The 27,146-nt window shown below is 36.8% G+C and overlaps 1 protein-coding gene across 1 annotated transcript in view; it reads right to left on the bottom strand.

Moving 5' to 3' along the window:
- Positions 1-26,327, bottom strand: part of LOC136820650 (laminin subunit alpha-like) — a 32,561-nt gene extending 6,234 nt beyond the window's left edge. The window contains exons 1-42 of the mRNA XM_067076845.1: positions 25,773-26,327; positions 23,449-23,685; positions 23,125-23,190; positions 22,692-22,796; positions 21,642-21,849; positions 21,162-21,371; positions 20,847-20,981; positions 20,325-20,465; positions 19,777-19,917; positions 19,418-19,555; positions 18,818-19,167; positions 18,491-18,590; positions 18,171-18,326; positions 17,644-17,743; positions 17,236-17,392; positions 16,937-17,057; positions 16,438-16,616; positions 15,906-16,160; positions 14,717-14,871; positions 14,298-14,424; positions 13,405-13,651; positions 12,812-13,059; positions 12,060-12,417; positions 11,372-11,846; positions 10,898-11,072; positions 10,633-10,734; positions 9,828-10,260; positions 9,299-9,562; positions 8,576-8,802; positions 7,769-7,949; positions 6,869-7,130; positions 6,324-6,682; positions 5,735-5,923; positions 5,118-5,464; positions 4,522-4,638; positions 3,929-4,225; positions 3,489-3,708; positions 2,823-2,908; positions 2,048-2,598; positions 1,630-1,894; positions 1,141-1,306; positions 120-504 (exon numbers count right to left, since the gene is read on the bottom strand). Coding sequence (XP_066932946.1) covers positions 120-504; positions 1,141-1,306; positions 1,630-1,894; positions 2,048-2,598; positions 2,823-2,908; positions 3,489-3,708; positions 3,929-4,225; positions 4,522-4,638; positions 5,118-5,464; positions 5,735-5,923; positions 6,324-6,682; positions 6,869-7,130; positions 7,769-7,949; positions 8,576-8,802; positions 9,299-9,562; positions 9,828-10,260; positions 10,633-10,734; positions 10,898-11,072; positions 11,372-11,846; positions 12,060-12,417; positions 12,812-13,059; positions 13,405-13,651; positions 14,298-14,424; positions 14,717-14,871; positions 15,906-16,160; positions 16,438-16,616; positions 16,937-17,057; positions 17,236-17,392; positions 17,644-17,743; positions 18,171-18,326; positions 18,491-18,590; positions 18,818-19,167; positions 19,418-19,555; positions 19,777-19,917; positions 20,325-20,465; positions 20,847-20,981; positions 21,162-21,371; positions 21,642-21,849; positions 22,692-22,796; positions 23,125-23,190; positions 23,449-23,685; positions 25,773-26,165 — 9,428 coding nt within the window. The 5' untranslated portion in view covers positions 26,166-26,327. The remainder of the gene's footprint in view (positions 1-119; positions 505-1,140; positions 1,307-1,629; positions 1,895-2,047; positions 2,599-2,822; positions 2,909-3,488; positions 3,709-3,928; positions 4,226-4,521; positions 4,639-5,117; positions 5,465-5,734; positions 5,924-6,323; positions 6,683-6,868; positions 7,131-7,768; positions 7,950-8,575; positions 8,803-9,298; positions 9,563-9,827; positions 10,261-10,632; positions 10,735-10,897; positions 11,073-11,371; positions 11,847-12,059; positions 12,418-12,811; positions 13,060-13,404; positions 13,652-14,297; positions 14,425-14,716; positions 14,872-15,905; positions 16,161-16,437; positions 16,617-16,936; positions 17,058-17,235; positions 17,393-17,643; positions 17,744-18,170; positions 18,327-18,490; positions 18,591-18,817; positions 19,168-19,417; positions 19,556-19,776; positions 19,918-20,324; positions 20,466-20,846; positions 20,982-21,161; positions 21,372-21,641; positions 21,850-22,691; positions 22,797-23,124; positions 23,191-23,448; positions 23,686-25,772) is intronic.
- Between the last annotated feature and the right edge of the window lie 819 nt (positions 26,328-27,146).

The following is a 27,146-nucleotide window of genomic DNA, read 5'->3' as shown; positions in this document are numbered from 1 at the left end:
GTCCCTAACGTTCATATAACGTTCATCTGACGTCCCTAACGTTCATATAACGTTCATCTGACGTCCCTAACGTTCATATAACGTTAGATGAATGTTATAGAGAAGCACCACCCACTTACGTGTGAGGTTTGAAGCCTCTCATTGGCAAACCACCAATGTAAGCTTCTGAAACTTTGAATTTCGGACGTAATCCACTTCCGGACGTTAAAGAGATATCAGCAGCTTTGGGCCCTTCCCGCGTTGTATCTATCCAAATTCGCACGAACTTTGATTTGGCTTTAAGTGTGATATTATGGACCTGACCGTCATTGACTCGATCGTTATTTCCAATCCTTAGTTCGGTGGAGTTGTGAACCACGCGCTCAAAGCCGACTCCAAAATCGAACAAACTGACTAGATAGCCATCTTCTAGTTGTAGGGCGTAGAAATTGGTAGGCGTTGCATCGAAAGCGAGATTTCCATCAGCCATGGCGGTGGGCGGATCCATTCCCAAGAAAAGTAGACCTAATATAGAGAAAAATAGAAGAAATTTGTCAGATGTATTACGCTCAGAACTTCGGTTCTTTGAGCACTCTATAGAATCTGTTGAAAAGCAAGCTCTGCTTCTCCGTTCAAGCTCGAAGCTCAACACTTAGTGTTTTGAGCAATCTGGTGACAACAGCAGTCTATGCTCGCTTACCCGAGCCGCACTGATGCAGGACGAAACACGTGTCTGCGGATAGATGTCATCTTTTCTTATCATTACATCTTTCAAAATCTTAGAAACAACGGGAATTCGTGTGGGAATATTCAAATCGCATTGGCAAGCGTACCTTAAGATTCCAAGTTCTAAACTTTCAGGATAAAGATTACGATGTAACACCTCTAGAAAGATTACGATGTAGCACCTCTAGAAACATTCGATGTAACGCTTCTAGAAAGATTACGATGTAACACCTCTAGAAAGATTACGATGTAGCACCTCTAGAAAGATTACGATGTAACACCTCTAGAAAGATTACGATGTAGCACCTCTAGAAAGATTACGATGTAGCACCTCTAGAAAGATTACGATGTAACACCTCTAGAAAGATTACGATGTAGCACCTATAGAAAGATTACGATGTAACACCTCTAGAAAGATTACGATGTAGCACCTACCATTTTTATCGAGAGTTGAGAAGGTGAGATCGATTCGTTGTAAACCAAATGTGAGAGGGCTGACATTGTTGACGATGTTGACGAAGGATTTGGCACCATTGAAGGTGTATGCACCATCATCTGGTTCACGAGCAGTTTGGACGCATCCAGCCACTGATTTCGCTTCCTGTGAATGAATGAATAAGAAAGGGGTGTTTTGTGTCACTTGTATTACAAGTGAGAAGATAGGTAGATAAATTGAAAGGGAGAGAGGAAATTATGTGAAGAAGTTTAACGGTTTGCTTCAGAAATACGAATAAAGTATTGGAATATTGGTTTAAAGTGACTATAAGTAAAAGTTGCTCATTGGACATTAACTCTATAAATATCTGGAAAAACCGGTTGAGCTTACAATACAAAGAACAAAAAACATCTTCATACTAAATATAATTAAACTTAATAGACGGGGTTTGAAGTACCCGTTGAAAAGATATTTAAGAGTGTTGTTACCTTCCAGTTCCATAATCCCATTCGTTGAGAATCATATTTCAACTCCTCCATACAACCATTGAACGTTGTGGAAGCCAGGGCTGATGGAACGCTCTTCCCTGATGGTACACCACCTAAGAACAGATCGCTCTTCTTCCCTAGGTTCAAGATAGGCGAAGGGATTTGTGCTTCATGTTCTTGTGTGATCAGAGTAGAGGCGTTTTCGAATCCAAGTTTGACGTCTTGGAGCAACTCTACCAACCGAAGCTCGGCATCTCCAAAGTTTCTAAAGAAGGAAAAAACATATTTATAAAATTTAAACGAAAAAACTAAGGTTGAAGTGAAAACAAGAAGAGCTGTAAGAACCATTGACGATATATTTAAAGTCAGTGTTACTATGGTGATCAAATCATCACAAACGAGGTTGATGAAGCAGTACCTGCTAACGTAGAACTTGTATGGCTGTTTAGCTTTCAATGGTTTTGAGATGGTCACATTCTGAGCATCACCGGAACTCAACTTGTAATGGAATCGAAGTAAACCAGCCACAATCTCCATGGCGAGATAATCATTGGAATCTGGTGAATCTCCATTTCCAATAAAGAACAAGAATCCATCATTGACTCCTTCATCGATGGTGAACATCAATGAAATCTCGTTATTAATTGATGGATCATACGCAGCTTTGGGAACATCCAACACCAGTTGTGAAGACGCGTTGAATCTCATTGACAAAGCCAAGTGATCGAGGATACTTCTAGAATTGGCAATCAAGAATTTGATGTACTCGATACTGTTAGTCACATTACTTCCAATCATTTCTTCAATCTCTTCATATTTTCGTTGGACTTCAGCAATGGTGATATTCAGCTCTGGTAACTTTTCTTCCACCTTGGTCACATTGTCTCGTACCTTTCGAATCAAGTCATTGATGTCAGATACATTGCGGCGTAAGTCTTCAACAGCCAGCTCATCCTTCTTGATCTTTTCCTATGTAAGATAAAATGAAATTAAAACATCCAGTTTCTTTTCACCACGACATTTTCACAAGCTTTTTGGAGTGACCTTAGAGATAATCAGATACCTGAGTTTGTTTCTTTTAATAAATTCGCTCTGCATTAATATCGAGCACTCTAATTGCGAAGAAACCCTTTACAAGATATATTCAGATACCAATATATTTTAAATCTTAAAAGAAATACTTCCATCCTTACGTTCATATTTTTGGCGAGCTCTTCGCCTTTTTTGGCAATCTCTTTGGCATCTTCAGCTCGTTCAGAGATGTTCATTGCTTTCTCACCTGCAGATAAAGTAAAAGGTTATGAAGTTCATTTCCATATTAACATTAATTCATCAATAATTTATTCTAATCATTTGTTGGCTAACACAAACACTCAATCATTGAGTTTCAAGCCCGAAGGGCTAGAGGCGAAACTTTAACCCTTCTCGGTCAAGAGAAATTGAAGCCACTTATTTCCCATCCAAAACGCGCATAGAACGCGCTGTAATCATGACGACGGATTGTATCTAGCGGTTCCTTTGTTTTGAAGGACTACATTTTTTTAAATCTAGCGATAGATTTTAGTTTCAATACGGCGTTTGTATAAAAACTACGCGCGGGCGTTCTAGATGGGAAATAAGTGGTTTCATTTCCCATCCAGGAGTCTCGCCTCTAGCCCTTCGAGCTTGAAACTCAATGTATTCAACCCTTTCCTTGGTGCAACCGAATAATATCCTTTATGGAAGCAAGGCGCCCAAATATACTCTATACTAGAGTGTACCTCACGTCGAAATACGGCGTAGTTTATCAAGTTATTGTCTTTAATGGTTTATCTCCATTTTGAATAATTAAAAACTAATGAAACCACAGCTCAACATACCGATAGCTTTTTCTCGATCAAAAGTCACCAAATCATCTTTGATCTCGTCAATGCGTCCTTCAATTTGACTTCTCAAAGCTTTCAATTGCGAATGTTTCTTTTGTAATCCGTCTATGGAAACTTTGACAGATTTGACGTCATTATCCAATGCTTTAGCTTCTTCATTGACTGAAGCGCTTTTCACTTTCGAATTTGCTGCATCGTTCTGTACGGAGTTAGCCTGAAAAAAAAATGATGAAAAACTTTGAAAGTGAGAATCGCACAGTAAGGAAGATGTTCTTCGTTAAAATTTGACCTAGAAGAAGCTCGTGAACAAAATGTAACAACAATTTCAAAAGACATAATCAAGGCATATCGACAAACACGTTCTTTAATTTCTAGAGTCATAAATAGGATAAATAGGAGCAAGATTTCAGTCCAAAACGAAGAAAAATTTGAACCTTATCATTTGCTTCATGGGCAGTCTCATTTGCCAAACGGGCGGCCGCCAATGCTTCATGGATAGCATCAACGATGGTCTTGTAGACACGGGCCGCTTCAAGGGCGGTCTTTGCATATTTCTTCGTGTCATCAAGAACACCAGCTAGCTCATCGGCCAATTTACGAAGGTCTTCCGCGTGTTTTATCGATCGATCTACGACTGGTTTCGCCATGTCAAGGTCACCGCGTAAATCTTTGATAAAGTTTCGTAACTCCTCCATAAGATCGGCTAATGGGCCTGTGCTGTTATTGAAAACCTAACAAGAAAATGATAGAGGGTAAAATATGTTGTATCAGAAAGGTGATGGGTTGATAAGAAAACTTGGTATAGACGGAGAAGGGTAAAAACAGGTGTGGACTTTTAATAAAAGCACTTTAGAAATTCAAAAGTCGGAATGATCTGTGTCTGTAACCGAGAACTTTACAAAACAAACGATGATACTTTCGAAATTTGTTTGTCCTAGTTTGGAACTTATATCATATTAGATATTAAGTGAACAGAAAACACACAAAAAAAGTTGATCAAAAACATTTGAGTTTTTACACCACTTACCTCATATGCATTTTCAGCAGCTTTTAATGCTGACTCAGCAGACATGAGAAGGTCCATTGCTTCCATGAATGTTTGATTATTCTTCTTGTTCATCGCTGTTGCCAAGTCAACCAACGACTGTTTTAATGAAAAAGAAGAAATATTAATAAAATGTATTGTTTATATAAAGACAAGTATTAAACATTTAATCATCAACCTAAAGGCCGGTCTCCACTTTTGCGCGAAATGAGAAAAAACATTTTAAGGTTTTTGTAAGGTCATTGGTCGAAATTGAAGTAACGGATGAAAAAAGTAGAACTTCCTTCAACTTTTTTTTGTTCGCGCGAAACTTTTTTATGACGTAATATTTTCTTCAGGCAAAAAAGGTTAAGAAAAAAACTGTCGCCCATTTCGTGCGAAAAGGGAGATCGGCCTTAACAAAATCACACGGCTCTGAATGGTCGAGAAGTCGTTTATTGTACTCTTTGAAAGTACAGTATTACTAATGAATGTAAAACACAGACCTGGAGATTCTTAAATTGAAAAGACAACTTATGCTTTTGTAATATAAGCTATCAAGAAGTGATTAACAAAATATAAAAATAAAGAGTATATACCTTCCAGTCCACATCTTTTGCCATATTGATGATTCCACTCGCATTTGCACTTCTCTCTTTGGTCAATCCACTTTCCTTGCGAAGATGTTTGAAGGCTTCTAACACGTTCTTGAAAGTATTGTTAAATTTGCCGGCACGTTCGTTAATCGCATTAGCTTGCTCCTTCAACTTGTCCGCCATGGCTGATGCATTGCGCGCGGCCACCTTTTCGCGGTCGCTACCATCTTTGACGGATGTGAAGTTACGTGCACGAAGCTCTTCTAAGATCTTCCTAGCTTCGTTAAGGACCTCGTCAGAATTGACATTTCCGTTTCCATTTCCAGTGTTGTTAACAAGCTTCAGAGTTTCTGTAAGAAATGAGAATATTAATTTTTATGAAATGGTTGATAATCTGATGAGGAACACTTAGAAGTCTCATTCGTTAGCCTTTGAAATAAGATATACTAGAAAGTAGCACTCTTCTGATATGCAGTAGGGGATTCAGAGATTTCCTGGATCAAAAATTATTCAAAAGGGTTATCCAAAATGTTCAATTCTAAATCACTCCATAAAGATTTTCCAGTAAATCTTAAAAGTGTGTGTAAAACAGCTAAAAAAATGTGAAACAATGAACAAACCTTCGAGTTCAGAAGTGAACTTCTTTAAACTATCCAATAAATCTTGAGCACGTTTCTTGGTGACTGTCGCATTACCGGACGAATCTTTCGCGTCTTGGTCCAACCGGACAGTCTTCTTGTCCGAAATTTCAAACTTATCATTCGTGTTTTCCAACATTTTGCTCAGAGAGGCTGGGCACGAGCCTTCAGCTAGATATGAAAAAATCAAACTATTCAGTTAGAAATATAGCGTTATGAAAAGTCTTTTTGGTAGGAGCGTCAAGCCTTTTGAGGGTAGCAAAGATGAGTAATCGTTGTCTTTCAATGAGAGGACTTTACACGTGGTAGCAGTAGCCGTAAGGACTGGGATGTTCTGGGGTTTTTATAAGATACTTCACTAATTGGTCATTAAAAGTAACAGAGATGACGCGTTCTTTAGAAAAAGTAACAAAATTGTTTTATTACAGGTTAACGACCAACCAAATCAAATAAGAGCTTGTAAAAACTTCAGCTTGTCCCTAAGGACTAAATGCAAACGCAAACCAAACATTGTAGTTTGAAATTTCGAGAGTGTCTTATTAGATGAAAACTTCAAAAGAAAAAAATAGACCTTGTCTTCTCTTTCGTTTCTTGCTTTCAGGATCTGGTGGAAAGGTAGTGGTGGTGTCTCCAATGGGACCGATAATGAATTCCTCAGTAGTGGTCATTTCTGTGGTAGTTGGTTCTTCCGTAGTCGTGGTGGCTGCTTCCGTTGTTTCTGTGGTGACTTCTTCTGTAGTTGTTACCGGAAGGGAGGTTGTTGGTGGCGCTACGGTAATGATCGGTTTATCGGAACCGAATTCACAATTACGGAACGTTTCCCACGTGTAGTAATCTTCATCGCCGTCAAATTTGCCGTAATTTCCGAAACCGATGGCTTTACGTAAGACTTCTAAATCTCCCTCAAAGACGTTAGCGTCCTTGGTTAACCTATAATTTATAAATGAGTGTTTTTAATGGACAGTCCAGCTGTAATACTGTACAATTGAAATAAAAGGGTCATTTTTCATTAACCATAACTTTAGTGCCTTCAGAGCCTTCAATTTTGAGGTTTAATAAAGCACTAAATAAAAGTGGTTAAAATGCAAAAATGGTAGGAAGTTTCAAACAGCATACCTTTGAAGTGTCTTGTTAACGGCATCCAGTGATGCATTATTCAACCCTCCAACAGGAATCAACGTATTTCTCACATTCGTGATATTGTACATGAGAACATTAATCCTGTTCAGTATATTTTGAACACAGGAGTCGCATTCAACACATTTCCCATTCTCAATAATGTGCCCCACAGGACACAAAGTGCACTTCTCACCCAACAATCCACAATCACAATTTCCAGTCTTGACGTCACAATATCCACCGTTCGGGCAATCGCATTCTAAAAAATCGGTGAAATCGGGTTGTACAGATTCAATAAAAGTAAAATCAGGAAAATTTCGGGAATTTATGAAACGAGTAAGCCAGTAGTTAGACTAGAGTCTACTTTTGGCTGAACTTTGCTTTCTAATAATTTTTGATGACGCTGAGTCCAGTGAAGTAGATTAGGAACATTTTACCGATGTTGCGCCATTTTGAAAAAAATGTCAAAAATTCAAATAACAAAAAAAGTACTTGAAGTTGAAAAATATAATTAAGAATGATAAACAAAAATCAATAACAGATTTTAAATCCCTTATTTTCAAATAATAAAAACATTGCTTCATTCTTTTTTTACCTGGCAAAAACAACGAAAATCTGGCGGACTGTTTTACAGTCCGCCTAAGCAAAAGCATATTACCATATACTACCGGGCCACTTAATCGCACCATCCAGTCTATAAAAAAGCTTTAAGTGGACCCCCGGCTAGCCAGTAGAGAATTCTCTTTAAAACATCAAGCGTGGTGCGGTGCGGTGCGGTGCGGTGCGGTGCGGTGCGGTGCGGTGCGGTTAATAAGGGCGGGACAAAGTTTTAACAGATGTCTACACTACAGTTGTTTTTATTAGTTAAATTTAATAGCAGTGAGAATTAAAACCTACTTTTGCAACCATCAGCCGAGTAGTCATAGTAACCAAGTTCGCACCAATCACAACGTTTTCCAGTAACAGTGGGTTTACACTGGCATTTTCCTGTCTCCAAATCACATTGTTCACTTTCGGATGCAGGTCCGCAATTACAATCCTGGCAACCCTGGCAAGCGTCGAATCCCCAGGTGTTTGGCTGAAAAGTAAATAATAACAAATAAAGATAGGAACTTTAGAGATCCCTCTTTTTTAGACTGTCATCTTTCTTCCATGCTTCTCTTTTGTCATGTTATCCATCTTATAGCTTAACTCGTTTGGACGTTAACATAACAGCTCATTTCAAACAGACTTTTGGACCTCTGCTGTTTCTGTCACCACTAACTTAGAGAGGAAATGATGCAACAATTCGACCGTCCACAAAAGATAAATAATAGTTATCGGAAAGTTGCGAGTACAATATGAGAAATATTTTACGAGTTCCGAGATTTTTTCGTACAATATTTTCCGAGCCTTTAGGCGGCGAGGAAAATACGAAAAATCCGGAACTAGTGAAATATTTCCATGTTGTACGAGCAAATGTCTGATAACTGGTTTATCGGTGACACAAAAAATACACTTTTTGGTTTGGAAAAAAGCGCAGGGCAGTTTTGTGCAAAGTGACGTTTGTTGCTACCGCTACAATGCAACAACATATTTTCGTCAATTTATATTTTGTACATATTGTACTCTTTTTAACCAATCAGATTGTAGATATTTTTTGGACCGCCGATAAACCAGTATAAAAAGTGATTTGAATTTGGATTGTTAACATTCAGTGCTTACTTTACAACTATTGCAACGATCACCCTCAACGTTGGGTTTACATTGACATTGTCCAGTGGTTCGATCACAAGGAGTGATGTTCGATCCACAAGAATCACATTTGCAATCTTGACAATCTTTCTCCTTCACTGCGTCACCATAGTAACCAGATTTACAATGTTGACATTGATCTCCATCAGTGTTGTTCAGACATTTGAAACATTCACCTGTCACGGAATCGCAATTTCCTGATAAAGTGAGAAAAGTGAAAAAGATTGAATAATTGCTAGATAAAATACAGTTGACACTCTCTAATTCGATCTTCAAGGGGAATTGGATTTTCGTCGAATAAGGGAGCGTCGTTTATGAGAGTTTCTCTGTTGACGGGAACTTTAAATTTCATCGAATAAGAGGGAGCCTATCGCATAGTAGAACGTCGATTAAGAGAGCGTCAACTGTACTGTATATGTTGTCAATTCGGTCATAACCAGGGAATTCAATTGACGCGTTAATTTGGAAACAAAAGAAGTGATGACTCCTAAGGAGTCAAAGCCTTCAATATTACAAGAGAATTACTAATCAAGTATCCCAGATTCGAATATCTGATCTCCTTGTTCCGTTCAGTTCATAGATACAAGGCCCTCGTGAAAAGAATCAGAAGGCCATACTAGATTTTAATACTATCCGCAAAGAAATGAAAAGTAACAAACTTTCTCTTATGAAAATAAAAAACAAGTGTCCAACCTGTCAACCCAAGGTCAATATTTCCACTGCACGAACATGGTTTACAACTTCCCCCTTCTTCCGTTGGGTTGCCATAGTAACCATCTGCGCATTTTTCACACCTGAGTCCAGCGTACCCTTCTCTGCATTGGCACACAAGTTCATTGGCCACGCCAGTGACAGCGCAAGAGTTGGCAAAGTTGTTGCTAGGGTTGGTAGATGGGCATTCACATGGCTTGCATTTCGGACCGTAGAAACCGGGTTTACATTGATTACATTTGTCACCTGAAATCGGGAAATCGGGAAATTAAAAAATGATGAATGGATTTATTGTGATAATCGAAGATTAAGCATAATGAGATTTTTATTTCAGCCACTGTGAAATTCACCCCTTTTTTCTCAATACAGGTGAACTTCAGCCACTTCACGAATAGTCTAGCCGCTTACCAAAAGATTTTCCCCAATAATCTGGAGACTAAGATAAAAGTAGAGAATAATAGGAATATGCAAAGGAACAGAATAATTCTTTTGGATTTGAAAGGAGACCTACCAGTGGTATTCTCCTTGCAATTGAAGCAGCTTCCATTCTCTGGATCACAGCTATCACTCTTTCCTGAGCATTCACATTTCTTACAAGATCCATCTTTTTGGCGTGTGTACCCATCTCGACATTCTTCGCAAGAAGGTCCTGCATATTCCAAAGGACAAATACATTCTTCAAGACCAAAGATCAAATCTTCCCCTCTTTCTACGGCTGAATCCATTTTCAAATCGTAAAGTGATGACGTAGCAATGTTGACGTCATGAGTGGCTCGAATTTGAATGCTTTTCAGTTTGGATAAAATAGTGAGCATTTGTTCACGTGTGACCTCAGATCCATCTTCGTGTGACCATGATCTTTCATTCAATGAAATTTCGTAGGCAGTATTTTCGTCGACCTTTCGGTTAACTTGTTTGTTTGATTTAATGGTAAACCCAGCGCCCTAAAAGCAACAAATTATAGGTTTAGAATGAGTTGTTTACTTTTAAAAAATGCTGAATTTTTTTATCTTGTTTGGTAACCTGACACTAAGAAAGCGCAATAAAAAACAGTCCTTCTCCTTTTGGATTAAAGAAAACACACGTGTATTCGATCAACCAATCCCAATATAACAAATTTCTTATGGAGTAAACTATATTCATAACTTTCTTAGACTAGCCTGTTGTCAAAACATCTTAACGTTGCCAGAATAAGCTGGCTTCTAGTATCCAGTCGAAGGCCGCCTTTAAATCTAGAGGCGCCCTTCCGCCCCCTTCCTTCCGATAAACAAGTTTCTTTAAATCGGGTAATCGTGCTCAACAGAGAATATACTAACCTTGAGCAAGACATCGGGAATCTCATTTAGAGGTTGAGATTGACCACTTCCTCTCAATGTGTATCCAAAGGTATATGAGAGCTTGCCTGAATACGAACCAGCCTGGTGAGAAAAAAATATTAAGGAAACCGTTACAATAGCTACTTGTGACTGGTCAGCTTTCTCAGCTAGAGATTCTTACATACTTCCAAAAGTCCTCAGTAGTTAAAGATTATTCAATCAGTCGAAAGGATACAATAGGAAGAAAATGTTTCTTTTAACATACCTGTTTTCCGAGGAAGTTTTCAGGAGCATTCCAATAGACAATGCGTGGTGTAGTGGATTCAATTTGGACGTCAATTTTCGATATATCAACAATAAACCGATTACTGATAGTTTTAAAAACTTCAACTTCTGGCTCAGTGACGGTAACTCCACTCTCTGCTGTCTCAAGGCTTGCTCTGATTTGAGGAAAGATGAATGGGAATCAACATTAAGAATGCAAAGAGACTTGGCACTAGTGTCAGGGCGTACTTTTTCTTTGATGTTAGGGAATTTGAATAAAGAAACTGTTAAAATATATTTGTCGTTCATACAACCAAAATATATTTTGCTTATTATATAAAAAAATTATATAAAAAAGAAAATCCTTTTAATAAAGCTTATCTAAAAAATTCTTTGAATTATCAAGTGAATAGGTTTAATACCGCTATGGTTTGTTTGTCAACAATGAAAATAATCAGAGGTAAAGGTGACTTACGAGTAAAGGAGAGCTTCTTTGCATTCTGTAGATCGCCCTTGGCACCAACATTTCGTGCAGAGTTGATCACGTCCGCTACCAGTCTTGAAAAAGCCTTTTGGACATTCGTCACACGTCAAACCCAAAACATTATCTTGACAAATACAATCTCCTGTCTTGGAATCACATTTGGACCCAGTTACACCGGCAGAAAAGCAATCACATTTCTCACAAACAGGATAGTTGTAATACCCGGCTGCGCATTCAGAGCACTTTCTTGATCCATAGTTGGGTAAGCAAGGACATTGTCCAGTCTTGATGTCACAGACAGCGATATCTTTACCAGTACCGAAAGAATCACACTTGCATGGCTGACAACCGATGACTGGGTCATATCCAAAAGTACCTGGAGCACAACGGTCGCAATTCTCTCCGATCACACCTGGCGGGCAAGTACATTGACCAGTGATGTCATCACAGTTTGCACAGTTGCAGGCTAGAAAAAAACAAAGGAAGGAACATTACAGCCCAAGATTTCGAATGTTGAAATTCTAGTGTCTTTTTTGTCTTTTTGATTTTATAGAGATGGAAATCGTGAGCGCTACATCGTCTTCGTAAATGAGACGCACCAAGTACTAGTTACTGTACCGAAGGCAGAAATTTAAAGAATTTAAAGATTGACTTTCTAGTTTTGTGACAGAAAACTTACGTTTGCAGTTAGGGAATCCATAGTAACCAACTTTACATCGAGTACATTGTCTTCCAATCACATTTGGTTTACAAGGACATTGTCCTCCAAATTCTTGACAATATTTACTGGTTGACCCTTGTCCATCACAATCACACGCTAATGCACCGTTATTGAATTTAGTTGATAATGAAAAGACGCTATTGATGCAGAAATTTGATGAATCAGCACTGACGTCGAAAAACATTCCAGAGCATTGATCAATGAAGTCTTTGGATAGGTCGATTGGTTGTGGACCTTTCAATTTTTCAGACGTCTCTTTAAAACCTCGTTTGAAACGATCGTTGGAAGGTTCTTCAGGGATTAACATGAAATATTGCTAAAAGAAAACAAGAATGGCATTTTGGAAAATATACCAGTGGATAAATTCAAAAATGCACTGGATTAATACTTCAAAACAATTCCCGATGAAGCCCAAATCCGTGGTTATAAAGGGTGCAGGAGAGTTAACTCGAACTCAATTTTAGGCATCAAATCTCTCTGTTGATCCATTTTTCCTTCAAGTCTTGTGGATTTAATGAAGATTGCGGAGTGGATCAAAAGATTCTTGCCGGAGCTATATCCTCCAAAAAAAAATTCGATTGTGACTGAGTTGTCTGTTGTGGAGCACTATTGGTGACTTCCTTTTCTCCGTTAATAGGAAATTTTGTAAGGTCGCGATACGAAGTATTTTTGCAATGAAATTGTTAAAATAAAAAAACGTTCAAACTTACAAGCCAAGCATCTTTTCCTTTAGGAATATCAATTCTGAACCGAGCTTTTCCAGCTTCAAAGACGTAAGGCTGGTCTGCATAATTCTTCACAGGTGCTCGACATCCGTTCAAATTTGGACAAGATTCGAGAAGGACTCTTCCAGGAAGTCCTGAGCCTCCTCCAGAATACATTCCAGTTCTGGATTCAAAACTTGGATGGTTGGGTTGGTAATAATGAACTACTACGTGGTAACGCCCTGCTTGAATGTCTGGAAAGGAGAAACAGAAATGATACAATGCAATCCATACACACACGTAAGCAATAAATCGTTATCAATCGAACATCGTTAAATGAAGTTACATTCAACTTACTCCAATTCGAACCTTTATCATTCGAATCTTTCTGTAATTCGAACTAAAATGATAGTTCCCTCAGCTGGAAAGTTGTGAAAATTATTCTCTGTAATTTAAATCTTTCTCATATCCGAATAAAATGTTTAGTCCCATGAAAATCGAAATAGAGAGACTCAAATGTGAAATTAATCATTAATGCAAGTTTAGAATATTATTCCCAATTCGGAAAGAAGTTTCCAAAAAATTATAGAATCACTTACTGTCAACATCCATGACATTGATTCCGCTATTTCTTTCTTTACCACTCAAATATTTGACATTGACATTTGGGTTGATCAAATAACTTGGTCGTGGTTCACCTTGTTCAGCCTTCGGTTCAATAAGGATGGCATCTTTGGGAATATTGTATTTCAATTGAACACATTTCCCATCTTTGGTGGTGCAATATAATTTGGGGGTGGCGTAATCCAAACTCCATTCGGATTCAGGAACTAAGATGATGGAATCCTGACAAAAGAATCAGTACGAATTATTGTATGAACAACGCGAAAATGAAATGTTTGGGAAAGGGTAGTAGAGCTTTAATAAAATACGAAAGGAGTCCAGCTTGGCATCATAAGTGATCAGGTTATCCCATAATGAGAAACAGACCCTAAAGTGCAAGTCTTTCATCAGATCTAGATCATCAGCTGCCGTCTATAGGTTTGTGCCCTTCTATTCATGATATGCACCACTGAAATGTCTTCTGACATTACGTCACGGAACCAATAGCTCATTGGTTGGAAGTGACGTAAAAGCAGTCAATACAGGTCAATACGTCACTCTCAACCAATCAGCTATTGGATGGAACGGAAGACATTGCAATGGTGCATATCGTGAATTAGTTAGCGACTAGCTCCATTATTTATAGCACGGTTACCATGACCAGTAACTAGACAAGAGGGACGCAAAATTTGTAAAGGAGAGCATATTTTATGAAACTATATAAAGATGATCAGGGTACAGTAACTGTGTTATAAAATAAGCTCTCCAGCCCAAATTTTGTGACCCTCTTGTCTACGCTACTGTTTGACCGAGGGTGTTTTTAATTTATTACACAAAAGGAAATCTCTATCATTCCAGGAGAGAATGCAGAGTCTGTTGAACAACTTACCACTCCAACGGTGGCTCCATTTCTCAAAGAAAGGGTGATCATGTGAGATTTGGTGTCTTTGATCTCAAACTTGAATTCTGATCGACTGTCTTGTTTCAACACGGTTTGCCGGCAACCGAAAGTGTACCTTTCAAAAGATAAAGGATTATTTCGTCTTATACTTAACTAAGATATAGAAAATGAATTACACATTGTCTCATGTGTGAAATGGTATAAAATAAGGAGCAGCTGCATCTCACAAAAAATCTTTATCTACCCATTTACCTTATAGAGGGTATAATCTAAACACAGTTTCAACTATTTAATATGTTGAATATGACCATTTTTTGAGAAGATTATGCTACCGAAACCATAAAACATAATATACTAAGTAGAACAACTTTTTATTGGTGAATGACTAGCCTGAGATCTTTACTTACTTGCATTTGTACATCCAGGCTTTTCCATGTTGGATACTGACCCTACTTCTGATGTAGAAATCCATGTGCTTCAGTTCATCAGAATCGTGGTAATATTGGATGATAGCGATGTATTTGCCAGGCTTCTCAACGTTGAAGAGAATGTTGTGCCTTGACTGAAAAAAAGGGTAAGCCCTAGTTTAGACGGCTTATTTTTCACCCTGTCTATTTTAATTGTGAATTAAAGTGGCCTTAAAGTGGGCTGTCTAAAGTAAATGCATTGCCCTCTTTTGACGTCAATGCAATGTCTTCTTTCAATCTTTTCCAAGCAAAGATTTTAACTAACAATTTTATGCTCACTTTTTGTCTCCTATAACAATCAGGACAGAAAGCCGACCGTCTAAACTAGAGCTAACTTTGGTAAATTATATTTAGGCCAAGAGCAGAGAATGAAAAACCATTCACAGAACTAAGGAAATAATTCGAATCAATCTTCCTCTTTTTTCACCCCTTATTACGTCGATCATCAAGGATGTCCTTAAGTTTGTTGAGCGTTCAGAAAAACTTTTCAATGGGTATCAATGTCATTTGTTTGAGCAAAAAGAAATTTGAAAGACCGAAATAAAGAACTAACTTAAAGATTTGAAGAAACGAAACTGCTAGGTAGAACCTTTTTTATAAGTAGAGGTTGAATGGTCTTAATAATTTAACCTAGCAGAGCGAGACCAAAACTGTGTTGGAATGGCTTGAAATAGATAACGTAATAAACCTTATTATATACCTGTAGGCAAAAACAGCCAATATAATTGAATAATTCCTGATATACCACGGCTATTATACCACGGTAGGATTTGTTTGTTGTTAGGATTTGTGCTTTCAAAGTTTGATTTTTTTGTCGCTCTTGTTGTTTATTAAAGAAAATTATTAAAATAAATCTATTGTTCGATTTCATGAACAAATTTTATGACTCAAAGTAATTAAGAAAGTCATTAAATAGAACGTTCGATTATGGGAGTGTTTATGTGAATCGTTCGACTATTTACATAATTCATGTTTTGTTTTTGCCTCTAGGTATATAATAAAACATATATTCAATAGGTTGTCGTTGGTTTTTGTATTGGATTTTTAACCCTCGGTGATCTAATACTCAATGAGGTGAAGCCTCGATAACCAACTTTTACCTATTAAATATCTACTTTTTGATTCTTACGTTTTGCGGAGACAATTGGACCATTGCTTTGTAGTCCAACTTGGACATGATTTCAGTATCATTGAAAAGTGGGACATTCAAGCGAGTGCGACCAGGGTTCTCAGCTTCGATGGTCTTGACTCCGTCTTTGTTCAAGTCGATGTATTTGTAAACATTACAGAGTTTGTCATTGGTGTCTACTGCGCATGGTATTTGAGCATGTTTTTCAAGTTGGTCTGCATATGTATATTGTTGTGGCACCAAGATCATGTGATCCTAAAGGGAAAGGGAGTATTTCTATATGGTTTTGATTCTTGGTACTTACACATTTATTAGTTTTTTATGTTAGACCTACCTAAGTATTTAAGGGGTAGATTCCCTGCATATCTAGAGAAGTCAATGTAAACGATCTACCAGCATAAGGAATACCAGCAACAGATCATGTTGTAGGAAAAACAATTCAAAGTGGATGATTATAAGGAAATCATCACAAAATTTTAACAAAACATAAAAATGAATTTTGAAGAAAAACATTTTCGGTTATTGTACTTACCAGGAGCAATTTGGAGTTTTCCTTCAAGTTGAAAGTGAATTTCCATTCACCAGAGGTGAGAGGGAAGTAGAGAGGAGAACCTGATCCTTCTTCAACTTTGGCGAAGTTTGTGGTGAAACCATTTCCTTCTTCTTGAGTGGATTGGAAGTTGACAATACCTTTCAGTTCGCTTTGACTTTCTGTTGATGTGAAAAGATTGATTGAAAAAGGAGTAAGTTTAAAGTAAATGAGCTCACTGAACTTTATCGAATTCGAACGCATTTTTGAGACGATAACGAGAGTTAACTTAAGAAATCATTAACCAATAAAGGACCACTAGCATCATAGGAGATCTCTCGATTCTCAACCTTTGAGTGCCGTGACCTATACTGCTGTATTTTTATCACGCTCGAATGAAAAACAATTGAGGCTTGTGAAGGTGAACTTACTGGTTCAAAAAAACGTGTAATGCAAATTTGTACGAACGCTATATCATAGAATAAATTGAATGAATTCTTACCTGCGCCACCCTTGGTGGCTGTGACAATTCCGGTGACTTTGGAGATTTGATTGAGGGCATATTTAAACATTACAATGTAATTAGAGCCTAATGGAATGTTCACGTTGGCGACCACTGATGGCTGAAAAAGTGAAATAAAAGGACTCTCCGTAAGAATTTGAAGTCACTGAATGGTCCATTTCAAATACTTTCCCCATAATGACGCAAATATTGCACGACGTAATAAAAAACGTAAAATTATTATATATAAAATATATATAATACAATAATAATTAATGAATTTCGAAGAATTTTGTCACCTGTTCTTCGTTGATGAAGACGAAACCTTTCCAAGAATAATCCGGAAATTTTTTATCCTGATAATCGAAACGAATCGCGTCTCCATCTTCAGTTTTTCCATCTTCAAGCTCAACTTTGATCTGGTGAAGCGTTGGGAAGTAGAATTCTGGTTTGACTCTGAAAATTTGATTATAGAAAATCTTCAGATTATTTTTTCTTCAATTTCTAGCGATAGGTGAAATTTGCTTTCAGAACTAGACCGAAAGATGTGATCAAGGGACCAAGAAATGAAAGAATAAACATTGAAATTTTGTTCACTTCAACGACTTTGGTAAACTTTAAAGGCTGGAATTGCACCGAAAGTATTCTACCGTCAGCTTAATTCTACCGAAACTTAATACTCAACAAATGATGATCAATTTTCTTACCGGTTACATTGTCTACCGATGATGTTTTGTCTGCATTGACATTGTCCGTTCGATTTATCACAAACATTCGAATAAGCTCCACCGATGTCACAATCACAACCTGTTGTTATGGTAACAAAAACACTTTTCGTACAATCTATCCATCTCAACAAACTACACAAAAAGCCCAGCAAAAGTAGCAAGAATATGTTTTTCATTTCTGATTGAGGTTTGGCAACATATTTTTCAAAAGCAAAAATTGTCAAGTTAAACGAAAACTGTGGCAAATAGAATCAAAATAGAGAACCTAGCTAGGGTAAAGAGCCTAGCATTACAGTGTAAACACTGTATTCATAAAAACACCAGAAACCATGGGAAAAGGTTAAAGGTTCTAGCGTTCAAAGTAAACCGTCAAAAAGGTATTCAAATTAAAAAATCGAAAAACTTAAATATTTATCTTGTCAAAATAGGCCTAGAGTTCAGTATTTGAGCTCTCGGAAATATTATACAAGCTGCGAGAAGTCTTGAAAATAAACATTGAGACCTACCTGTGCACCCCAGCATGTTAGTTTGAGACAATCGATAGTATTCGTCATCACAAGATTTGCATTTATTTCCATCCACGAATGTTTTACAATTACAATGTCCTTCTTCTGTGCACGAAATCAATCCATTGTTTGTACCAGGCTGGTAACAGTCACAATCTGAAGGGGAATCAAAGAAATAAACTTTAGTTACTGCAGACACTACCTCGCTTTACCTTGTATTTTTAGTAAGAGATTCACTGATAAGCACATATGCTTGTAAGTTAACGTGGATAAATCATCATTGAAACTTTTTGTAAAAAATTGAAATCGTTAAAGCTCACCACTGCATCCGCTAGGGTTGTTTTCTTGGAGGTTGAAAAATCCTTGTTTACATTCGTTGCATTCGATTCCTTCAACATTCCTCTTGCAAACACATTGTCCCTGTAGAAAGAAAATGAACAAACTCAAATAATCTCTCCTCTAATAGCTTCTATTCACGAAAAAAGATTTGCTTGTAAGTAGGTCCTTCAATGAAAACTTCATTCCGATAAACAAGATCTTGTTGAAGAATGATAAAAATGAACAAACAACAACACTAAAAGCACTAGCTCCAGAGTGAATTTGTAGTTCAGCAAAGAGAAATTTACATTATATAAAAGTGATCTTACAATGTTGCTTGAGCTGCAATCACCAAAAGTACCTCCATCATCAGATCGTGTTCCTGCAGGATTACAAGAACATTGATCACATCTGGGGAATCCATAAAACCCGGACAGACAGCGGTCGCATTGGCGTCCGGTATAGATACTTTTACAAGAACATTGTCCGGTTGTTGGGTTACATGTGCTTCCTCTGGATCCTTCATCATCACATTCGCATGGTTGACAATTCGGGAATCCGTAGAATCCAGCAGCACATCGATCACAGTTCTTTCCTTCATAGTTGGGCTTACATCGGCAATTTCCATTGACCACAGAACATTCGCTTGAGACTGAACCAGAAGTTGAGCACTCACAAGCTGCAAAAAAGGAGAGGATTATAATTATATTGGAGGAAAAGTTTCCAAAATCCACGGAGGAGATTTCTTAAAAGAAAATGTAGTATTGGCTGTTATATCAGGGGATTCCAGTACTGAATTGCTCCATAAAATTGAATGTTTCCAAATTCTTAGTGCATCTCATAGTGGAACCTAAGATACACATTTACCTACTCAACAATGCCAGCAAGAGCTTAAACTTGTATAAGTTTAATTGCAAAATTCCGCTTACCAAAGCAGGACGGATGAGCGTAGTATCCTCTGGCACACTCTTCACAGCTTGGTCCTTTGTAGTTCTCCTTGCAAGAACAGATGCCAGTTGTTTGATTGCAAATGGAGTCTTTGGTTTTGGCAGGGTCACAACCACAGTCTAAATAAAGACAATGAAATACCATGCTGATAGAAGGGGAGTATGTAGGGCATCTTTCAATTTGAGTCTGTCTTAGGCAGCAAGTTGAAGTCGTTAAAAAGGCAAATACTACACGATGTTATTTGTTTCCAAACAATTTGTCTTCTTTCGAGGGTAGTAACTTAATCTGTAAAAATAGACAAAAATGAACATAAGACTCAACTTAAGAACAGTTGATTTACCTTTGCAGTAAGGGAATTCATAGGACCCAATGGCACATGAGTCACATTGTCTTCCAGCGTATCCTTGTTTACAATAACATTGTCCATCTTTTCGATCACAGTTCTTGCTCACAGCTCCATATTGTGTTTTACAGTCACATGCTGGAAACAAGTAAAATGACTTGTAAGTTTATAATATCATATCAGCCCTGCTTTAAAGTGCACTGTGTACTTTTGCTCCCTTTAACATCCCTCTTTGATTTGCATATATAGAATATTTCCAGGCAAAATATTCATCAAAATCCCCGTCTTTTTTCTTACTCTTAAAAAAGTTTGCAACCACACTCAAGGCTGACCTGAAGGCCTCTACCCGACGGTAAGGAATGGCGCAATTTTTTCCCCAGGTTTCTCCGCTTATCCTTAACTCTTTTCTTTAGTTGCTGAACATCAAGCAAAGAAGCAATGAGTATGATTTTGAAGCCTTTTGATATGACCAGGCTGGAGTTGAGCTGATAATCATAAAAGATGTAATATTAACAGATTATTAAGTCTTCTACAATAAAACTTACGTTCACAGTTAGGAAATCCGAAGTAGCCAGGTTTGCAAGCATCACAAAACTTTCCAGTGTACCCTTCTTTGCAGCGACAACCATCAACACTGTTGGAAATACACTCTCCATCTACAGAACCATCAACATCACATTCACATTCTGTAAGAAAATGAAATATTTTTCTGGTTAAAGATCTTTGCGAAGACTTTGTTAAAACTTGTCTTTGGTTGCGCATGTTTTAAAATGACTAAATTACACTTTAAATTCTGTATTCCATTTGGATCCCGGCCAACTTATTTTCTAAGATAGGACTATAATGTTTGAAATGAAAAGATTTTATCCTAATTTAAAGTACATTCGATTTTTGAAAGTGCACTTTGCGACCTCGTGCAAACCATGTCAACATAATCATAGAGTAATCCCTTTAAGACTGGTTTCCACATGATAGTTAAAAAGAATGCACACTTATTAAAGCAAACAGAGTGATTTAACTTAAAATAAAGAAAAGATAACAAAGAAATCTTAAGAAAATGAACCTACTTTTACATTCTGGGAAGTCGTAGAATCCTTTGTTACATTGGTCACATTTTTTTCCAGAATATTTGTCTTTGCATTGGCACTGTCCAGTACCCTCAGCACACAGACCAGTTGAAAAAGTTGTGTTACATCCACAGGCTGGAGCAGAAAGTAAGAAAAAAGAACCAGATTTAGATTTATTTTTGAAATCAAATCAGCAAGAAAGGGGTGCTGTACTATAAGTTACAAGAAATATTTCATAGAAACATCTACAAAATATTGTAACTTTAGAATGAATTAGAACTCAAAGCTAATTTGATATAAACAAACTACACTTACGTTGACAAGCATTAGGATCAGTGATATCAACACCTTCTGCTTTGTAAAAGAATGGTTTGCATTCTTCACAATTCACACCACGCGTGTTATGTTGACAGTCCAAACATTTGCCGCCTCCAGAATATTTGCCGTCAATGTCCAAACTGAGCTTCCTTGCCTCAATTTCTGCATTGTACTCGCACTTGTCTGTGTGACCATGACAGTTACATTCTAAAAATCAGAAATATCAAAATTATCTTTTAAAATCTGAAACATCAGGCCATGGAGATTAAAACACAAATTATGTAAAATTTAGAGGGAGTTTTTCTATTTTCTAGAGGAGGGAGTTTTTCTGTTTTTTGGTAGTGTTATACTTCATTTAAAAATCAATAAAATTTGCCACTTCAGTAGCAAGGTTTACTGGTTTTTTATTACAGATAGCCCTTAATTTTATTGATTACGATGGGTTAGTTCTCAATGAAGAAAGACGTATAATCTTACTTTCACATTCAAATTTTTCCAAAGCTGTCCTTGGTTTCCACTGCTTTTGAACGTAACCTGGTTTACATTGGTTGCAAGTTGGTCCTTCTGTATTGTATTGACATTGACACTCATATTTGCCAGCAACAGTGGTTGGACGACAATCATCAGAAAACCCATTACACATACAACGGCCACCAATAGAGATGTCTTTGATCGAGTAGTAGTACTGAGATATAGAAAATAAAATAAATTTATTTCACATGCAAAATTTATTTTGTTAATTAAAAAGCACCAATGCTAGTTAGAATTGAATCCAGTTTTTGTAAGGCATAATAGATAAAAGCTACGATCAATACGGGAATTTCAGGCAAAATTTTAAAGACAATAAAATGTGTAAGTGCTCTAATTTTCTTCTTGAAAGTAAAGTTTTAACGCTGAGTTGTAACATGAGACTTAAAACTTGGGACCTTTGGATCTTAGGATCTAAAAACTCAAAATTGTTCTATATTGTATCATTTTTTCTTAAAATTATTTTTTAGTTTTAAGTTAAAATAGAGCTGTTTAATTTGGTTTCATTTCTTTTAAATCTTGTTAGATTTGCTATTAATTCCTTAGAATTTTCGAAGTTCTTTGTTGACCACAAAAATATAAAACATACTGCCATCTTATTTTCAATAACTAAACCATTGAAACATTTTTTTATTAGATCAGTTTAAAAGAACATAGTAAAAACATGGCCAGTCTGAGAATCATCTAGATTGGCAGAATCATCAAATTTATCTGAATTTATGCAAAACTTTTGTAATTGCAGTAATAGTTTTACTTCCCAATTTTAAATTAGAACAAATTAGTTTTATTACATATTAGTCTTTTATAATCCAAGGTAGTTTAAGTGAGTCTATTTCAAGACACTAATAGAGACATTTTAGGCTCAAAATAATCAAAAAGAACCACATCCAGACACAGCCCAAATTAGGCATTCTAATAAAGAAATCTGTAGAGCTTTTTATCAGGGTATGGAATTGACTTTTGGAAAGAAAGATTAAAAATTAAGGATTAAAAACCTACTCTTCTAGTAACAGTTGGATCTTCCAAAGACAAAGGGAGCAGATCAGTCAACAATGTTTTGATATCAAGAAGTCTCAAGCGAACATTGGTTGCACTTGTCCATTCCTAAAATAAATTTAAGGTATAGAGGGTTCTCAATGATAAACAGTCATAGGCCTAACAGAGTTCTTTTGGAATGACAAAGTCTGAAAGCTATTTATGATTAACTTCCTTTAAAAGGCAAATTATTCACCCTACTCTTGTTGTGACTAACTTCCCATAGAATCGTAATAAAAACAAAGACATAATAAATAAAAACATCTTATAGCTTCAATGACTGTTAAAATAAACAAACTTTCTAAAATGTGGCAAAATACAGGAAAAGGAACTATCAAGCTGAGGTAATTCAGTGACGTAGTGATTTCCTTTAAAAAGGAAAGAAAAAAAGACTTACTTGAAGTTTTGGGCTGTATGAAAAATTGGCTGCTCCAGGACGCCCATTGATCAATGAAATATGGATCTAAAAAGTCACAAAAAAAAAAATGATCAATAGAGAAAGCAAAACCTTCAATGTAATTTAAATTTGTTTAAACTTTAACCCTTCCAGCATCTTTATATTTTTTCTGTAAGGAAGGCCCCAAACAAAATGAAAAGGAAAAAAAAGAGGGCCATTTTTTCTGCATTTTCAAAGAATAATAAATATTCAAAAAATTGTCAAAAAAATCTTGATGCACGTAAAGGGTTGGAAGGGAATTCCTTCATTATAAGAGCTTCTTACTTCTCCGTCTTTGAATGGTGGAATTTGTGAATATTCAGTGGAGCACAAAACAGTATCGTCATCTTGAATTCCCAAATAAGGATCAACTCCAAAATAAGAACGACATTCTGATGGGCTTGACGCAAAATAATGCCAAGGGGTGTATGTTTTCCCAAAATCATTAGATCTTTCTAAAGCCCAAACTCCTGGTCTTGGTGAATTGGCTGCTTTAACAATGACGTATGCAACATGGAAAGACTAAAAAGTAAAAAAGAAAACCTTACTTTCAGAAAATTCAGAAAAAGTACAACTGATTTGTGGTACCATTTTGATAGAAAGTGAAAGTGAAATAAAATATTTCCCGCGCAAAATTTAACCCGCGAAGGTTGCGTGTCCGTAGTTATACGGTTCGCTCCGTTGTTTCATACACCCGATATTAAAGAGTAAGATTTTTAGGGCCGTGTGTTTGACCGACACGGGATAGGCTGCACGCATCTCCTCTGATATGCTTTGACCTTGGGGAAGGGGGGGAATAGGTTTGCGAGGTATGTCCCAGCCAAAGTTTGAAAATTGACATTTTGATTGAGAGACTCTTTTTCCAATTTTTAGCTCAAAACTACCAGATTTTATGACCGATTTTTTATATTTCTTCGTAAGGTTCCGTTTACGTGGATTTTCGGTACGGGGCGTACTGAGATTTTTCGGTACGGTCTACGGTCTGAAGTCTCATATCATTGACATGCCAGACCGGTCTGAGATTTCAGTACGCCCCAACTTTTCAGTACGGTCCAGAAAATCCATGTTAAACGCAAAGAAATTTCAGCTCGGGGTTGTCATAGCACTTTCTATCGGGCTGACTATTAAAAGAACTCAAAAAATTACTGGAACGTTTTTCCAAAGTTTCCTGAAGACGGGAAAAAATTTTATTTTTTGCGATCTGAGGTAAACAGTAAACATTCAGCCCGCTAAAGTAATGCCTCAATACCACCCCGAACCAAAATCGAAAACTCAGACCGTACCGAAACACCTCATCTAAACGCTCTGATATTTCGGGACCCTTATAGAGAATTAATAGCTAATTATGATTTTTGTACCCATTTGAGAGACTATCGAGCGTTTAAAAAAGAGAACCTCGTGGCTCTTATATACTTGAACCCATTTTGCCCGAAAAACGAACTAAGGGACTAGGTTCAAGTTTGCCTTTTCGTACAATTTTAAGTCTAGTTTGGTTTTTATCCGTTTTATGGTCAGTGAAAGATTCTAAGATATATTATACTTCATGGCTTATACATTCAGAGAGGTTAAGATAGCGGAGCGTCTTTATAGCAGCAACGTCAGCAAATCAAGGATGAATGATGAATAAAATTATGTAATTTGACACTTCATTTGTTGTTCTCAAAAAATCAGTTGAAAACAGAGTGTAAATAATTTTGTCACCCCATCTAATTTCCATTGTCTCATTTCACCCTTTTTTAATAATGTTATCGGCCTTTCCCCTTTCTTTCCCCGTTTAAGATATAGACACGAAAACAAACAAGTGATGAGCTATTTACTCAAACGATTCAGGATGAAATCTTTTCCATTTTGCACCAAAACAAAGTTCTTTGAGGACAAGCGTCAATTTGTGATGAAATATCAAATTTAAAAAACCTTCATATGTAAGAGACAGAACGCTTGAAAGGCTTTAAAAGAATCTATGTAAGTGTTTGAGAAAGGATTTATTAGGCGTATTAATCCACGTGTTTACTGTCTACTACAATCAATGAGGTCCGTTTATGAACATGAATTTTGAGCGGAAAGCAAAAGTTTACAAGAAATACACTGTCAGTGACCGTTCTTGTTATACTCGTTTTCCTAATGTATTAGCGAGTTTATGTATTTGCACTTTTGGAAGGCGGTAGAGTGATAGGCTTCTGCTCATCCTCTAGCGAAAAAAAGTTTCTTATATATAGGAAGTATATCTATAGAGGTCTTCGATTCAGACTAGTAGAGTGACTAGGACTAGTCTGAATCGCAGACCTCTACAAAACCCCAGGTAGTATAACAGGAGCACGGATCCGTTAGTGGATGCCAGTAGCCTATAGAGTGACTGCTGAAGTGATTTGGAATAACCAGAAGTTCCGAAAAATCGAGGACAGGAAAAGTGCTGATTTACCGTCGTCCTCAGTCAGTTAGGTTGTAGAAAAATTAGAACCTAACCGTCTCCGTCGCAGAAAAACATATATAAACTCGGTATTATCTCGACGGTTACTGATTCTCGAATGTTCATTAAGTAAGCCTGAATACTCTATATAAGAGCAAGTGTAGTTTTCCGCCAATAAACGCTAAAAGCAAATTATGTATACCTGTCCAAGATCAAGAGTGACATTAACTTGTCGATATTGAAGACCTCTTGATAAAGGAGGAGATTGCCACCAACGGTTTGATCCATCATTTGCATTTCGAATGTTATGATCACGAACTTGGCTACCATCTTTACCATCACCATAGTCACCAGGAACACAATAACTACAACTGAATCCTTTAAATTTGCTTGATGCGCTATGTTCACGGGGTACATCAGCTAAAGCACAAAACAATTCTCCAGGGGCATCTTTGGGAGGCGTAAAACTTTCGCCACAAGTGGCTGTTGATGTTATCTTTTTTCCCTTTGCGATATCAAAATATGCAGGGAGTAAAACTTCTTGTGCGCAGACTACGCTCAGTAAAAAGAGCGCTGCGCAATACAGCAAATTCATTGCTGCTTTTTTGTCCGAAGAGAGGACTTTATGTTTAGAGAATTTTTTTAACTCGAACACTCTACAGTTAGAGTCTTTCGAGAAAAATTCGTGTTCTCTCTTCTAGTGTTTTTTCTTGATTGAATGTATTTGACTTTTGTGGGTTCGTCGTCATTGACTGTCACTGAGATCAAATTTCGGCTTTCTTTTGTCAACACGTCGGTAAAAGGAAAGGGACGAAGTTCGAGACAGAAGGTCCATTCATTTTGTGTTATGGGTTCAAACAAAAGATTGTTTGTCTTTGCTTTGTATTGACTGTCCATACATCCAACATGAATGTTATGTGTCATAATGTGTGACACGACATTTCTTGTGGGTTTTTTAAAAGGATACAGATATTTTGAATGTAAACATACTTTCATTTATTCTGGCGCTGAGAGAATATTCATATACTTGCGGAAATACTACATTGATTGAAAGAGTCATTCTCTTCGGATACTTATGCTGATGGTACTGGCATCTTGCGTCGGCGAAGTCGCAAACCTAGAGCTGTCGTCGTAGAGACACAGTAAAAATGGCCTAAATAACATCACCATATGATACAATGTGCTATCATGAATGACAAAAGCGTTATTACATTCGTATTATTAAGATTTAGCATGTAAAATTCATGAATACCTTCAAAATTTTCTAAAGTAATCTCCAAGGTATGTTTCTTTTGTTTATTTTATTGAAAAGATATTAGGAGTGAAATATTTTCTAAATGCAAAACATTTGAAAAATAAAGATATTAAGAAAATTTTTCATCGGAGTTTTTTAGCAGCAATTTATAGCGACATCAATTAAGGCAAACGCGTATATAATACGTACATTTTTATCAAACCTAGTTTATAAGAACATTTAGACTGAAATTTGGAAAAAAAATAAGAGCAGTAAGGACATGGCATCATTTAGAAATCATAGGGAGAAGCAGAACTTTCTGTAGTGTAATTCTTATTTTTC

This window comes from Clytia hemisphaerica, unplaced genomic scaffold (genome assembly GCF_902728285.1).
Source record: "Clytia hemisphaerica strain Z4C2 unplaced genomic scaffold, Clytia hemisphaerica genome assembly, whole genome shotgun sequence".
Classification (NCBI taxonomy): Eukaryota; Metazoa; Cnidaria; class Hydrozoa; order Leptothecata; family Clytiidae; genus Clytia; species Clytia hemisphaerica.
Note: the sequence above shows the minus strand (reverse complement) of the source record. Positions and strands in the feature narration are given on the sequence as shown.